This window comes from Etheostoma spectabile, chromosome 11 (genome assembly GCF_008692095.1).
Source record: "Etheostoma spectabile isolate EspeVRDwgs_2016 chromosome 11, UIUC_Espe_1.0, whole genome shotgun sequence".
Taxonomy (NCBI): Eukaryota; Metazoa; Chordata; class Actinopteri; order Perciformes; family Percidae; genus Etheostoma; species Etheostoma spectabile.
In genome coordinates this window covers 823,175-840,366 of record NC_045743.1, presented here as the reverse complement: position 1 = coordinate 840,366, position 17,192 = coordinate 823,175, and the positions used below count along the sequence as shown (strand labels likewise).

The 17,192-nt window shown below is 41.7% G+C and overlaps 1 protein-coding gene across 15 annotated transcripts in view; it reads left to right on the top strand.

Annotated features, from left to right (window-relative positions):
* Positions 1 to 17,192, top strand: part of LOC116697881 (mitogen-activated protein kinase kinase kinase kinase 4) — a 91,687-nt gene that overhangs the window by 60,321 nt on the left and 14,174 nt on the right. For 8 of the 15 annotated variants that reach the window (XM_032529470.1, XM_032529462.1, XM_032529471.1 and 5 more), the window contains exons 10-17: positions 119 to 294; positions 794 to 866; positions 1,443 to 1,653; positions 5,164 to 5,325; positions 7,293 to 7,379; positions 9,514 to 9,843; positions 11,851 to 12,021; positions 16,324 to 16,608. In XM_032529470.1, coding sequence (XP_032385361.1) covers positions 119 to 294; positions 794 to 866; positions 1,443 to 1,653; positions 5,164 to 5,325; positions 7,293 to 7,379; positions 9,514 to 9,843; positions 11,851 to 12,021; positions 16,324 to 16,608 — 1,495 coding nt within the window. Of the gene's footprint in view, positions 1 to 118; positions 295 to 793; positions 867 to 1,196; positions 1,247 to 1,442; positions 1,654 to 5,163; positions 5,326 to 7,292; positions 7,380 to 9,513; positions 9,844 to 11,850; positions 12,022 to 16,323; positions 16,609 to 17,192 lie in introns of those variants that run through there. The other 7 variants (XM_032529473.1, XM_032529475.1, XM_032529468.1 and 4 more) reach the window with 4 other exon arrangements.

The following is a 17,192-nucleotide window of genomic DNA, read 5'->3' as shown; positions in this document are numbered from 1 at the left end:
TTTTAATTCACATGAATAGGAAAGTGTGTCCAAACCTTTGACTGATACAGTATTTTACCTTTAAAGTGTCTGAATGTCATGTCATCTCCAAACATCACGTTTAACTGTAACCCAACAGGTCAAAGAAGTTTTTCAGCTTCATCGAGGGCTGCCTGGTGAAAAACTACACTCAGCGTCCTCCCACTGAGCAGCTGCTGAAACACCCCTTCATTCGGGACCAGCCCAACGAAAGGCAGGTCCGCATCCAGCTCAAAGACCACATCGACCGGACCAAAAAGAAGAGGGGCGAGAAGGGTGAGCCCTGAGATAGATCTGATGGTGTCAGAGTGTTTGTTGCTGTTGGGAAGCTAACCTATGAACAATAACAATGCTGCTCTTAATGACCCAACATGTGTTAGAATGGGGGGGATAAACATCTGGAAAAGTTCAGTAGCTGCTCTACAAAATGTGGAGATGTTTAGTGTCTTTGTCATGGGGAAAGGAAACAGTAAAAGAATAAACTTAATATAAAGTAAAAAAGGGACATTTCTGAGTTGTAGGTAATCGAGTATATGTCAAACAATTACACATTTTCTTTTGTTAAATTTTAAGCAAAACGCATGATTTTATGAGGATTTTGTGTTTTATATTCTATTTATTTAGTTTGTCACTTTGACTCTTAGAGAAGAAAGCTTAGCTCATAATAATAAAACAATAACCCGCGTGTACATGGTGTGTTCAGTTAAACAATTTCAGTTTAACATTTTAACGACTTTTACTTAGCTGTTCTATTCTTTTCCCGTACTATCCTCAGATGAGACGGAGTACGAATACAGCGGCAGTGAAGAAGAGGAGGAAGAGGCATCTGAGCAAGAAGGAGAGCCAAGGTGAGAATATATTATCACAACGCATATGGAACAGTACACTGTAAAAACTGTACATTTGTCTTGTCAACCTGCACTAAAAACAAGCTAAACATGATAACTTCTCCCAGTACAAGAAGCTAACCACTACCATGTTCTATATGAGTATGCACGAACCACAGGCCAGAGCAGGAGGGGCATGAACCTAGTTCTGATGGAATCCAGAGCAGAGCAAAAGCTAAATATGAAATTTAATCATGTAATCTAAACAAGTACAGAAATTCTAATTTAGAGCATATAAAATCTGTAGCAAACGTTTTTGTGTTTTTCCCTTTTGTCATTCTTCGCAATTAGAAGTGTGTGGCTTTGGCAGAAGGAGCTCAACAGCAGCTTTCCAGTGATATGTAACTGTTATTTTCTAATATTTACAAAAATGTTGGTGATGCCACCTTAACACCAAATCATCAGCATCCTCATGTCGAAAAAATTGGCAATTTATTTACATCCTACATTGAAAAACCTTCATCACCTCTTCTTAAAAACAATGTAATGAGCTAAAAAAAAGCAGCTAAAGCCTCTCTCGTTGCGTCCCCCGTATAGCTCAATAGTCAACGTGCCGGGCGAGTCGACTTTGCGCCGTGACTTCATCCGGCTGCAGCAGGAGAACAAGGAGCGCTCGGAGGCGCTGCGCCGCCAGCAGCTCCTCCAGGAGCAGCAGCTCCGCGAGCAGGAGGAGTACAAGCGCCAGCTACTGGCCGAGAGGCAGAAACGCATCGAGCAGCAGAAGGAGCAGAGGAGACGGCTGGAGGAGGTGAGGCCTCAGACATGACCGAGTTACACAGTCTGCAGTCACACGCAACACGGATATCTGACACTTTGGCAGGAAAGAAAACAAATAGAGGTGGACATGGACACTGCAGTGCATGACTGTATTTCCAAAAAATATTAAATATTGAGCCAAAGAACACTATGCATACAGTATTTTGTTTGTCTCAGTGCTCCTTTCCATTTGTATAAAAAGAATTATAAAATTATATTCATGTACAGATATAAAGCAAATTATATAAATAAATCAGATTGTTTAGTTTAATCGGAACAGTATCCAAAATAAGCTAATTAAATAGAGAAAATAATGAAAAAAATAAATGTGCATATACTAAATAAAAGAGAGACATAAAATAAATCCAAATCTAAGAATAGGAACATTACTCGGATAAAGCAGTCTTGGAACATTGATTTCATATCTTTATCTTCCTAAACCTCTTGTTTTCCTGTCCCCTACCCTGCTCTCACTCATTAACTCATGAAATAAACAGAAACATTTTGGATGCATTTACTATTTAATTTTATTTTACATATAATTTCGTTTAACTGTTTAAAATCTGAATATTTCATGTACTTGCATTGTTGTGAAGCTGTCCTTAAGGGCTGCATTGTGCCCTAACAGCTATTAAAATGTTGGCAAACTCCAAAGCAGTGTTGTCCCAAACAAAATCAGGTTGAAAAAGCTGCTCTTTGCTTGACCAGTCACTGTTTAATTGAAAACCATATCCAAAAAGTATATATTATTTATCAAGCATCACAGCATCCCTCCCGGGAGTTACACTGTAAGTTACAATAAGTCTAAAAATACTCTTGTTTCTGAGGGAACGTGAGTTATTTATGAAGCTTCTTCCTGCATCCTCTACATCGAGGAGAGGTTCTCCGTCCAGAGGGAACGAGCTCGCCAACACAGAGAAGCTTTAGATAAATTTGTTTATCCCCGATAGCAAGAGGTGAAGGAGACGCGCCTGATGTCGGGCTTTAATCCCAGCCATGTGCTTCCTTCGAGCCACACTAATTGATCAACTACATTAATCAACTACAATCTTTAGCCATTTATCAAGCCAACATGCTAAATATTTGTTGGTTTCAGCTTCTCCCTCTCTATATATATACACAGTCTTAATATATCATTGTAAATTGAATAATATAAAATAATTAAAATTTGAGTTGTAATTGCTTTTGGATGTATTTTGTCCTTTTGAAAAGACAGAACCAGCAATCAAACATCACCCCGGAGCTTGTGGGAAACTTGGATGCGCTTTGTTATAACTTTTTTTTTAACATTTTACGATAAATTGATTAAATTTGTGTGTGTATAATATACTGTACGTGCACATTCACAGATTAATGATCAGTTGCAGCCCTAACCCAAACACCTATCATGGACTGAAGTTTTCCATTTCGTGAAGCTTTCTCTTCTCTCCTCCTCTAAGAAGGAGGTGATGTGACTTAGGAAATGCTGTTGAAAAAAAAAAGCCATGGTCAAAGTCTTTGCTCAGTATGAGTAGCCATGGGGACATAGCCAGTTAATCAGGTGCAGTTTATAAGATAGTAATAAGATTAGAGACTTTAAACCTGGAGGTTTAGTGGTCCGATTTTTGATTGATAATATTATACACCAAACTCCAAAATCAATTTAAGGCTCGTAAGGAAAAAAAATGAATTTGTGTCCCCTTAGATACTTTTTGTAATTATCCTTTATCTCTTTTAGCTGTGGTCATCTTCTATTAGTGTCTGTGTGAGAGCTGCTGCGTTTCCTCCTCACTTCTCTCAGAGGAGACTAAACCGGGCGCCCGGGTAGCTCAGTTCGTAGAGCGAGCACCCATATATAGAGATTTACTCCTCCAACCTGCGGCTCTTTGCTATGTGTTGTTCCCTCTTTCTCCCCTTTCAAGTCTTCGCTGTCCTGTCAAAATAATGGCCTAAAAAGCCCAAAAATTGGCTTAAAAAAAAAAAAAAGTTGACTAAACCACATTATTTGGATTTAGAGAAAGCCCTGAATACTAGAAGAGGGACTGACAAACAAATACATGAATAAAATGTAAAATGCGAAAATGAGGTTTGAAGCATTCGTTGACTTCTTTGCTCCAGGCTGCGTTTCTGATTCATAAGAGCACTAGATGAATCAGACAGTAGAAGCCACAGTTGAACCTAGGCAATGTCAGACAAATACCACTGCACATGTGCTCTCCTGTTGTGATACATTACCTCCTGTGGAACCCCTAATTTTGAGCACGGACTTGATATAAACACGACGCGTCATGATACCGCAACCAAAACTGATGTCCTGCAGCTTTCCCTGCCCCTTCACAACACGCTGACTGACAGAAATCAGTGTAATTTCTATATCTGTCTGCTTAGAGAGCCAAGTATTAGATAAGTGCCTGTCAGACTTAAAATATTACTCTAATTTAGACTTAATGCAGGGCCTGAAATGTTGACATGTTAATTTTGTCACCTGTCACCTTGTCATCTGTATTTATATGTCCTCCACTTGAACAGGTTAATAAATACCCAACTATCCTGGTGTTCAGAGTTTGGAAAATGCACAGATCACACATCACAGTTTGCATCAAGGTTGCTTTAACTTAATTTTTATCTAAGCCACATACTGTAGTATAGCAGATGTCCTTGAACAGATGGCCTTTAAAGTACTGCATATCTTGTTTTAGAATATACACTCAAAATGAGTCTAGATGCTCCACTGCTTTGCACCTAGCAGCAGTTTTTAAATCCATGTGAGACTGCACATACAAAATATTTTCATAAGTCAATTGGTTGCTTTGACATTTTCTCCTATAAAATGTAAAAAGAATAAATGACAAAAGTGAAATCCAACTAACAGCTCAAATTCCCCAAATATTCCATTTACTGCAATACATGATTAAGTATAGCAGAACTTTTCAAATTGGAGAAAAATGGCTTAAACAATGACCAAGTTGTCAACATAGTAATCTGTAAGTATAATGTCTTGTCAAAATCAAAAGAAAAAAGAGGGTCTCTTGGATGTCTTACTTAGAACAAACTATGGTAAACCACAATGGTCCGTAATCGTAACTTATTGTCTCTACGGTCTAATTAAACAAACAATTAATACACTTTTGGCATCTACATTAGAGCTCGTTTTGGGCTCTCATTGTAGTGGTCTGTTATTTCTTGTCTGTCTTTCTGTCTTTTTTTGCATTTATACCAGTGTGTCCTTTGGATGGAGTTAACCATATCAATGGCAAAAGTGGCTTTCTTTGCATGCTGTGTCTTGTTTATACTAATGCTGCTCAGTCGAGCTGTGGTTTTTATTTGGCCCCCCCTGTTAGAAGTTACATGTGGGTTACGCGACACAGGATCTGATTTGTACAACTTATCAGTGGCCTGGAAATCATAATAAAAACTTGAGCTCTGTGTCGCATAAGACTAGACAAAAAGTCCGAACTAGGACGTCGTCCGATGGGACGTGAACTGGTTTCCCTGTTAACTCGCCTCCTGTGTCCACCGCCAGCAACAACGGCGTGAGCGCGAGATGAGGAGGCAGCAGGAGCGCGAGCAGCGCCGACGTGAACAAGAGGAGAAGAGGCGCGTCGAGGAGATGGAGCGACGCCGCAAAGAGGAGGAAGAGCGCAGGAGGGCCGAGGAGGAGAAGAGGAGGGCCGACCGGGAACAGGTAGGAGAAGAAACCTCTGGGCGCGCTGTTCACACCTTTTTTCAAAGTAGTAAATTAAAAGTCAATGTCTCATTTATACCATATGGTCATTTAAAAGAATGTGAATCAAAAGTAAATTCAATTCAATTTCAATTCAATTTTATTTATAGTATCAAGTCATAACAAGAGTTTTCTCGGGACACTTTATAGATAGAGCAGGTCTAGACCACACTCTATAATTTACAAGGACCCAACAGTTCTAGTAGTTTCCTCCAGAGCAAGCAACAGGGCCACGGTGGCGAGGAAAAACTTCCTTTTAGGCAGAAACCTTGGACAGACCCAGACCCAGCCCCAAATCCAGACCCAGACCCAGACCCAGACCCAGGCTCTTGGTAGGCGGTGTCTGACGGGCCGGTTGGGGTTAGTGGAAATAACAAAAATAGAAGAAAAAAAAATAGTAGTTTGTAGCAGTTCTTTGTAGTAGTTCATGGCATAGCAGGGCACTGTGGGCATTACAAGGCCCAGCAGGACGTAGCAGGACACAGCAGGACGTAGCAGGACACAGCAGGACGTAGCAGGACACAGCAGGACGTAGCAGGACACAGCAGGACGTAGCAGGACGTAGCAGGACGTAGCAGGACACAGCAGGACGTAGAAGGACGTAGCAGGACACAGCAGGACGTAGCAGGACACAGCAGAGCGTAGCAGGACACAGCAGAGCGTAGCAGGACGTAGCAGGACACAGCAGGACACAGCAGGACGTAGCAGGACACAGCAGGACACAGCAGGACGTAGCAGGACACAGCAGAGCGTAGCAGGACACAGCAGGACGTAGCAGGACACAGCAGGACGAGCAGGACCAGCAGAACGTAGCAGGACACAGCAGAGCGTAGCAGGACACAGCAGAGCGTAGCAGGACGTAGCAGGACACAGCAGGACGTAGAAGGACACAGCAGGACGTAGCAGGACACAGCAGAGCGTAGCAGGACGTAGCAGGACACAGCAGGACACAGCAGGACGTAGCTGGACGTAGCTGGACGTAGCAGGACACAGCAGGACACAGCAGGACGTAGCTGGACGTGGCAGGACACAGCAGGACGTAGCAGGACACAACAGGACGTATCAGGACACAGCAGGACACAGCAGAGCGTAGCAGGACGTAGCAGGACACAGCAGGACGTAGCTGGACGTGGCAGGACACAGCAGAGTGTAGCAAGATGAACATGGCATCGCAGGACGTTTAGCTAGACCATGGCGACAGCTGCTACCAAAGAGATGGATTTAGTGGGATTTGTAATGTTTTTGTGACCACATAGTTATTACATCTACAACCATGTAAATAATTTTTGTCAGTTAGTCCATCGAGGATCTCATAGCTCGTTTTTGTGTTTTTGTTTTTATTGCGGCACTAATTTGATTACTGGCTTTGGGGTGAAAAAAATAATTAAAAAAATAGAAACGCCAAAATTTGGGACCAAGTTTTTTGCAATTGCGTGTGAAAATATTTAGCTTTAAAAGAAATTTAAAGTCTAAATATGCTTAGCAACCTCTTTGATTTCCGGAGGAAACAATATCCTTCCCACCATAGTTACCAAGAAGTTGGATTGTTGAGATTTAGGCTTGATGTTTTTTTATTGGGGCGGCTGTGGCTCAGCGGTTGCCTGCCAATCGGAAGGTTGGTGGTTCGATCCCCTACCCTGCAGTCCCATGCCGAAGTGTCCTTGGGCAAGCCACTGAACCCCGAGTTTCCCCCGGTGCTGCGCATCGGTGTGTGAATGTGTGTGAGTGTGTACTGATGAGCAGGTGGCCCCTTGTACGGCATTCACAGTGTGTGAATGGTGAATGTTTCCTGTATGATGTAAAAGCGCTTTGAGCAGTTGTTAAGACTGGAAAAGCGCTATATAAATACAGCACATTTACATTATTGATACTATTATATTGATATTTGCTGCCAATTAGACCTAATAGGGACTGTGTTTGATTGACAGGAGTACATCCGCCGTCAGCTGGAGGAGGAGCAGAGGCACCTGGAGATCCTGCAGCAGCAGCTGCTCCATGAACAGGCCATGCTGCTGGTGAGTGTTTGGCTGCATGTCGAAACCCAGGACATCGCATTTACATATGAGTGCATTCCCCCCCCGCGTAATAGACAATGGAGTGTTGTCCCCTATCCTCACTGCTACCCTTATTTCCACTCTGTCGTTTTTTCAAATAGTTTCTTTTTTTTCTTTCCCCTTCCCCCCTAAATCTACAATATTTCCTTAATGCTATTTCCATCAGTTTCTGTGTCTCAAGTGGTTATTTTTTATGTTTCCAAAACTCACAGGTTGTTAAACTTCATCATACAGATACTTATTATTCCTCCGGTACACAAACTTTCCTGATTGTGTTTTCCTTTCCGATCTGAACTGAATCGAGTTTTTGGGACTAACTTATGACTTTTGTAGATCCCAAGGGAGCCGTTAACGGCAGCGGCCCAAACGTAGTACGTATTCTCAGGTTTTTGGTGGTGAAGTCGGGATGTTTACAGAGCCCTCAGCGAGGGTGATGTCGTCACCAGGAAACTAGTCATCTAACTGGAAGAGAGGGCTTCCCCTATTTTTACTCCAGATGTTCCAGGTCTTGTGCAGGTTATGTTGAGGGGTTTGTATGACTTCTTCTTTTTTTAACTTTTAAAGGATTCGGCTCCTCTGGGAGGTTACAAAGGATACTCAAATAATAAAAGGATATGATCACTCACATCCCCACTTCCAGACCTCACACCATCACTTTATCATTGGCTGCACTCCTTGGTTCTTACAAAGTCTCCATTGTGACAAAAAAGTATTTTTTATTTTTATTTTTATGATGATTGGCTTTCACACTTGAAAACTGTTATAGCTGATTTAAAGTTATCCCACACTTGCTTTGGCCAGATTTACAAGAATCTATCTTATACACCTTCTTTAACAACCTCTTGATAGTTTAGCTGTGGCTTTTGGCAATGTGCACAAGTATTAAAACTCATATAAATCATTACTGTTTTAATAGTTTAATTGTTTAACTTTGACTAAAGTTAACCACTTAAACATATGTGCAGATGGACACTTTGGACATCTTGCCCACAAGCTTGCTGTTGCCAGAGTTTTAGTTTAGGGGGTGATCCTAATGCTTGACATTTAAAATCCACACCCCAAAAGTATTTATATTTAGTTGGGACCAGAGATGGCAAAAGTACTCACTTCCCGTACTCAAGTAGAAGTACAGATAATTGTGTTAAACAATACTCTGGTGAAAGTAGAAGTACTTATTTCACTTCTTTACTCAAGTAAAAGTGAAAATAGAGGCTTGGAAATTTACTTAAAGTGTAAAAGTAGCCTTGCGAATGACAAAGCTCCCTGGACCAGACAGATGTTGCTAGAGAGACGCTGAGAAACTTCAGTGGACATGGAAAAAAGGCTCTTTATATGTCATTGCCTACATTTTAAATGGCTGTCTGCCAATAGACCTAAAACATATAGACAAACAGAGACTGGGACTCCAGGTTATTAAGATACTGACTGAGTAGCAAGATATAAATTCAAGTGTGATTTTGTGAGAAGATGACATATTGGTCTTACTAGCTACTAGAAGGTAAAGCTCTGATATGGAGACATGTTGTCCTCCGCATCTCCACATCTGTGTGATCTATAGAGCACACAAAAGGCATGTTTTTGACGTAACCTACCAATCTTTTTTACAGTAAAACTTGCAAAAAATCAAATCTGAGACGTTACTAAATTAAAGACCCCCCACACTACCCTTACTATAGCAAAAAAAAAGGAAAATACACAAGCATTTCCCTTCTCTGAGGCCATGGTCCCTCCCCCTAATCATTTGTATTCAGTTCCTTAGCAGTTCAGGCCTGGCATCTCATGACGAGGCTTACAATTTTGTGCTGACCACATCAGAGGCTTGGAAAGTGATCTGTAATATGAAACAGTGTTACTTCTGATACTTTTCAGAAAGAAGAACATGCTTACTTGCAGCTTTCTTTGTGCATTTTTCTCATGAAGATCAGATGGGCTTGAGACTCTAAATGGGGATCCCAGAAGGAATTAAACTTGCTGAGTTTTCATCTGAACAGGCCCCTAAAGAATAAAAAAATTTAAAATGTGGAAACAGTACAACTTTCCCAACGTTTTTCTGTCAGAGGTTGTGGGTAGTTTACTTGCCCCTTCCTGTGCTCAGGAGTATAAATGGCGGGAGCTTGAGGAGCAGCGCCAAGCCCAGAAGCTCCAGAGACAGCTGCAGCAGGAGCAGGCCTACCTCCTTTCCCTCCAACAAAACCAGAACCTGGAGAGTAACAAAACAGTCCAGCAACAGAACACCAAACCCCCACAGAGTGTTGAACAGGACAGGATAAAGCCCCCGCAGAGCCCTGAGCCGGATACAACAGAACAGCAGAGTAGTGACTCTGAAAAGACAAGTCAAAGTCACAGTCTGGAGAAAACCACAGAACCCAAGCTACCTGTTGCTGACCTGCAAGGCCCCACCCCTGACTCTGAGCCAATCAGAGAGGTGAACCCGTCACACTGACTGCTGTAGAACGCTAACTTTGCTTGTGTGTACTCACTCCCACTGCTTCAGGTGTGAAATGTGTACATGGTGATGGCTAGCTGCTGGTGTGGAATGTGTACATGGTGATGGCTAGCTGCTGGTGTGGAATGTGTACATGGTGATGGCTAGCTGCTGGTGTGGAATGTGTACATGGTGATGGCTAGCTGCTGGTGTGGAATGTGTACATGGTGATGGCTAGCTGCTGGTGTGGAATGTGTACATGGGGATGGCTAGCTGCTGGTGTGGAATGTGTGGACGCTTTGTAGAGGAACTAAATTACTAGAATGTCTCTTTCTAAACTTAATTATAATTGTTATGTAGTAACAGGTCCATGATGCAAATATACTCCAGTAAAACTGGACGAGCAGCAAAAGTCCTCAATGATAGATGACAAAACAAAAGTGTTAAAGGGGGGGGGGGGGGGACGTTGAGTTGAGACTGTAGTCTCTCTCTGGCTTCTTTTACAAAAGTCCAGAGTCCACATGCGTCACACAAATCTCCGCCAACGTCCTGAAGTGGGTGGAGGATGGAGGAGCGGGGTGGGGAAGCTGCAACGAAGTTGACGTAGACCCAAATTAAAACCACAAAATAATATGTAAAGACTTTTTAGAAGCAACATTTCAGGTAACCCACTCATATGCTAATTTCAGCCCATATATGCCGCCCTAATGCACTGTATGAACTTTATATTGATAACTCTATATTGGATGTTTTCAGCTTTGGGGAAAGAGTTTGCTTTGACCAGACCAGCTCCTCCTCCCCAGCGAGGGCACTGCTGCTGTTCTAATTACCCTCGCTGTTGTCTTTGACGACATATTAATTAAGTTATTGTAATAATGAGACACCTCAGTGTGTCTCTCTCTCTCTCTCTCTCTTTGGCATCCTGATGTTACCATTTATCACCTGTTGGGGGAAGAAAAGGAGAAAGACACTAGTCGGATCCATAATACAGTCTTTTAAGCAGGAATGGGAGTATTCAGATGACTCAAAACACAAACTTGGGTCGACAGTGACTGTGACAGCAAGTTTTTGTATGGTTCACTTGGCTGTTTGAGTAGAAGTCAGCAGGTTAAGACACACTGAAATGATAATCCTGGTTTGTTACAATTTGTAATAGTTTAGCTGCGGGACCATGGACAATATTTCTTGAAGTCATTCTGATTAGGGATTCCATTTTTACATCAACGCTAAATGAAGCAACCCAATATGTGCGTTTACATGCCCACAGCATTTAATCAGAATATAACTTTTTGGACTTGTGGAAGTGGTATTGTCCGCTGTGAAGCTTCTAATCTGCCGGAGTCTAACAAAGAAGAAGACCCCCCCCCCCCCCCTCCAACTTAATGGTGATGGTTGTATTGGTGATGGCGTATTTTCTGACTTAGTTCATCTTTTCAAATATACCTCAAATCAAACTTTTCAACCATCATTGTACAATCCTAAAAGGGAAAGTCTACAGGCTCTGTGTCGCTGCAGCGCGGGCACTACCCGCTCTCTGCAGTATGAACGAAGCCGGTTAAAAATTTTAGAATTAAAAAAAACACTCTTTTACATAAAACAAACCCTATTTTCACTGTTAATAAGTGTCTTGGACCTCGGTGTGTGTCCTAACCTGTGTTTTCCCTGTGGAGGTTTTTCCCCCCACATGCATGACACTCTTTGCTGGTCGTAGTGCCATTGTCTTACTAGCAGGGGATGTGTGGAAAATTGTGGCAACAATAACACCGCTGCCCTTCAGGAAGTGCTTTGTTGTTCCTGCTGGCGTGCCTGTATTAGCAGATGACTTTCTGATGTGCTTGTACCACCGCTAGTAAAAATAAAAAAGTCTGCTCTGCGGCAAGAAACTAACAAACTGTACTGCCTAATGGCTTCTGTCCATTTACTCAATGTCCTCAGACACATTGACCTGTACTCTCAAAGCACTGCTAATGCTGCTGTCCTTCATTTGTGTGCGTCTGTCCTTTTTAGGCTGATGAGCGATACCGGAAGAACATCCAGGGTTCTCCTCAGGCCGCTCAGACCAAACCACAGCAGCCTCCGGTGCCACCGCGCTCCGAGTCTTCCTACCCCAATGGGAACTCGGCATCTGAGGCACCCGCCATGCACCCGCCTGCCATGCATCGACCTGTGGAACCGCAGGTAACTACTGGTTTCTTCAAACCCTTTCCCTATCTTCTCTAATTATTCCTTCTTCTTTACTTGAACAGCTTACACGGGCATCATTTTGAGTCAAGTGGGTCGTTTGCCACTAGTTACAGTCCACCGGTGCCTTTTCTCTTGCAGGATTTAGCCGTGTTGTAGCTTAACGATCAGATCGAGGCACTACAGCTGGCTGTGAAGTAAAAACAAACAAAAATAACAGTACACTCCCTTCAAATCCAGATGTTTGTTTAATTATGTCCACAACAGAGATTACGATTAAGTTGTGAGACACAACTCAAAAGCTCCTCAAACGACACAACTCAAAAGCTCCTCAAACCTAAAGTAAACGTGCATAAAGCCATATAAGTCAAAGTCAAAGTCTGCTTTATTGTCAATTTCCTCACATGTCAAAACATACAAAGAAATCAAAATTGCGTTTCCCTCTATCCCACGGTGACAACAAGACATTTTAACCAATTTTGTCCACAGACAAACATAACATTCAAGTAAACAATATAAAAAGTAAAAATAAGAAGATATATACAATGAGGAAAATAAGAGCAGCTTAACAGGCTTGTATGTCATATGATTCCCATTGGCCTTCCTGTTTTCTTAACTGTCCTTTCCACAAAATTTGAACTTAATTCTTTCTGTTGTGGCTTTCCACTGTCAGGCTGTATCGTTAATATAAAACAATATTGTATTATATACTGTATTTGGCACATGGTACTTTAATGTCATTTGATGACTCGACACCTGACTGGAGAAGCAACTACAATTTTCCTGACGGAGACGTTGACAGTAAAGGTCTCATGAAACTCAGGGTCAGCTGGCCAGGCTGCACACTTTGTGGCAATCTTTTCTTTTTGGTTGTAAATCTGCCTTTTCCGATGTGAATGGGCCAAATTTGATTTTGTTTTGAGGATGCTGTCGGCCTTACACTGCCAGTTGTGTTGGCTCATTTCCTGCCAGGACCAGCCTTGCTAACACTTAATGAATTTATGATGCATTCATTTTCTTCCCAGCATTCACTGCACGGTGTCAAGTGAACTGAAAACCTTGTATCTCCAAAATGCCAGTTTATTGGAAAACAAGACAACCAGCCTTGTTTGTAGCGTGACCTTCATGTGGCAGTACCTCTTTTCTCCTTTACTCTGGATGTTGCTTGTGTATTTGTATTTAATACCTTTTTCTCTATCTCTTATTAAGGTTCTCCCTTTCAGGTGATTTCAAAATACTTGAGTCTGTGTTCTCTGATGTGAAAGGCTTATTAGTATTTTTTTAATATGTAAGATGTGTTCACTAGTTTTGCTGCTTTTCTGTGATTTCATCCTTCCTGGATTGTGTCTTTAGCTCAACTCTTTCAGGATGATTCCTCTGGATAATGGATCCAATTATCAATTATTCAGGGTTGACATCAACTCTATTTTCAATTTTGTTGTGTAACTTGTGAAACTGCATTAAATCTTCAAGTTAACGACAGTATGCCCAACAAGGTCTTTTTGAAAACAAAACGTCAGTGGATGTTTGTGGAGGTTTTATTATTAACTAAAAGACATCTCCCTTTTTACTCAACTTTTTGTTGAATGGAAATGAAATGAAATTATATATTCTTCTCCCATGATAAAGTCTTTGATTGACAGGTTGTCCTCCCACTCTAAAGCAAACAAAAGCACTTTCACCAAATGTCTAATTATTTCAGAGTCACTGTGTGTGTGTGTGTGTGTGTGTGTGTGTGTGTGTGTGTGTGTGTGTGTGTGTGTGTGTGTGTGTGTGTGTGTGTGTGTGTGTGTGTGTTGTGTGAGAACATGAGAATGTTTGTTCGGTGGTATGTTAGGGGGTTTGTATGTCTCTGCTGCACATGTTGTACCTCCTCATTGTGTGCTGGTGATTAAAAACATGCATAATTCAGTAGCTCCCAGATTCGCAGCAGCGTGACTCGACAGTCTTCCCAGAGAAGGATTCAACCCACTAAGCACGAATAATCACAGTTCATTGAAGTCAATCTGTTTTGAATATGTCGCACAGTTTAAATATATTAAAACGATGCTGTAACTTCGTAATATGGGGGTGATGATGTAACTCACTGGTGCGTTATTAATCATTTGGCATAATGTTAAAAGTAGATTAATCAAGTTTCTCTGATTAACTGCGAGTCGTCAGGCTCAGTTGTGGCGTTGTTTTAACATTGTTGTACGTGCATATTTCACTGCGTGATGAATCAAACTCGGATGGATTCATTTTGAGGTGTTCTAATTAGAGCCAATTTAACAAAAAAAAAAATTAAAACTGCAGTCTGACCTACATTACTTTAACTTCCAAATGACAAGAAGCTGCAGTCATGGAGGATTCTCTGGTCAAACATAGTTGAGGTCCGGTTACGTTGAAACAACTAAAGCAGCTTGTTTAAGGTGGATCATGGATATTGTAAAGGAAACCCAGAAGGAATGTGGACCGCAGTGTCAAAGTCACAAGCTTTCTTGCCTCAGCCATGAACGCTGTAAACCTGTGCGTGGTTCCGCCTACATGTATGTCTGCATGCCAGCCTGTGTTCATGCCTTATAATACAGATCATCTTCATCTGGCACTAGTGGTGAGGATGAAAATGAGTTGGATCCTAGTTGACTAACCCTAAACATATACACTGTAACATCTGGTGTTAATGTAAACAAATCTGCATTGGAGACTAAAGTTAAAGCACTGTAAAAAGTTTTAATACAAAATTAACATCTGAGAAAAAGATTAGAAATTTGGACAGACTCTCTGGAAAACATCTTTCCAATTCAAGGCCTTAAACTGTCTTGAAGTTACACATAGCGTGTCATGTAGAATTTTATTAGTTATTCTTATCACTGCCATATTCCAAACGATTATTCTAAACATGCAACAAGTTGAATACAAAACATACAGTTTAACCAAACCAATTAATTAACGATGATCTTAATTTAGGACAGTTTTAAAATGAGTCAAAAGCAAGAGTCTGACCAATATTTGTCTCAGGATCCACTTCATCTTTCTATTCACTCCCTGTGCTTTTTTGTTTTTATTTTTGTTTGTTTTCCTCTGTGTTACTCTCAGAAAAGTATGTACTGTACCTTTTGTTGCTCAGGCTTCCAAATAAGTCATTCAAATATGATTAGAATTGCTTTTACGGTGGAGTTCACTTTGCCCTTTTACTCCCCCGCAAAAGGTGCAGCCTCAGTGACAAAATGTACGACGTGCATTTGCTTTGATTTTGAGAGCGTTGCTTCTGTCCTCTGATTGCACTCTAAAAATGTGGCTTCTTTATCGTTAGGGGCTCTGCTACTATTTGGAGCCAAACCTTTCGGCTACACTACACTGTGCTACTGAGACAAATAAGTTGTCTCTCAGTTTTTCCCTAGGTTAAAGGTTAGGTTTTTTTCAGGTTAATTCAGCTGCTCAGTGGTTTTAACCTTTAAACCTGGTTTGGTGACTCTGTGTCCATAGTATTAACCAGAAGAGCGCTGGGCACAGAGGACTAAGATGCATGCATTAGATTTAATTGAAAGAAAAGCAATCAAAAATCACTTCTACCCCCTTTCAGACATGGACCTCGTTCTGTAAATGTGATGGCAATTTTCTATGTCTGAAAGCGTCAGATTAACGTGGAGGCTGCAGTGGCATGAACTTAAATACACCAAAAGAGATTTAATGTACATCTTATTCCTTCTTCTTAAGAGCTATGTAATAAATATATCACTTAATATAATCTCTACATTTTCATCCTTGCCAACTGCAGGGCTAATATTTGTGAATATCCAACCAAACACTTTAGATACAGCATGTCAGCAAATGGGAATTAGGCCCAACTTAATGTCTTGTCATTCAATGCTCAGTTGGACGTTGGAAGTAAGTTTTCGAATCCATTACTGATGCAGCCTGCGAGAAGACCGGCAACACTCCTTCTTCCTTAACATCGTTACTTCCACGGATCTCTTTTGCAAACTAGCCGCCAAATATCGCACAAGCATTGTGGCTGTTTCTGTTACAGTGCTGCTATGTTTGAAAGAAACCCTAACGAAGAGCTATTTTAGAATGACAAAAAGCCTTCACAATAACAGATAGATGAAGCTAGAGATGCTACATATTCCATGTCTGAAAAGGGATAACGTCAAAGCTGCATGTCAATTTTCCTAAAAGCTTTTTGGAACAGTTTATGGTCCCGTGTGGCTCCAATCTTACAAACCCCTAAAGATACCGAGAAGCCGCTGTCCTTGTTAGAGTGCACTGCATGCAGACTGACCCGGCCTCCCCCGATGTGTTTTTGTTGTCTGTAAGGTCCGTTCCCATCTGGCTGCTTTAAAGAGCAGTGGCAGCGTGGCAGCGTCAAACTCCCCCGCTACCACCCTGCCGGCTGCTGTGTCGCGGTCGCACTCCTTCACCGAGTCGCTCGCCCCTAGCTTTGAAAATCTTCACCTTCGCAACAGCCAGGAACACCCTCACCCTCCATCTTCATCACCATCCTCCTCATCATCAACGCCTGCACGCACTGACCCACAACCCTACCCGCAGCATAGGCCCTCACCCCGTGAAGCGGCCCCTTCAGAGGAGGTCCCGCCCAGGGTAAGGACAGGAAGAAAGATCCCTGGTGTAGTCGGGCAACTGTCTTCATCCTGGACTTATTACTTTAGCTTCCCACCATCTGTCTGATTCTTTATGCTATCAATAATTCATGTATTGGTTTTTCTCTTCTTGTGGCGCAGAAAAAAGATTGTAGCGGAATTATAGATGATTTAATTGAATCTACATGGAATTAACATAACAGTTTTGAAATACTGTATGCAGGTTTCCTGAGACAATCGCATTGGTGTTAAACTATTCCCCCGATACACAGGATATCCAGATAAAGAGGAAGTTAGCGACACTCTGGGGTGACTCAGAGTTGACGTAAAGAGAGGTAGCTCACTGCTAATAGGAACCACAACAATCAGTCTGTGTCCTCTTTATAGCCCAGTCCTTGGTACTGTGACAATACTAAACACTAGCACAAGTTATGACAATTTCTGTCATGTTGCTTTTCCTTCCCTCACTAGATTAACTTAGTCTTAAACGTGACAGCCACAAAAGGACAGAAATAACTGCAGAAGGAGAGAAAAATAAGCAAAGAAGGAGCGAGTTCTGCATTTAGAAAACTTACCTGAATGTAT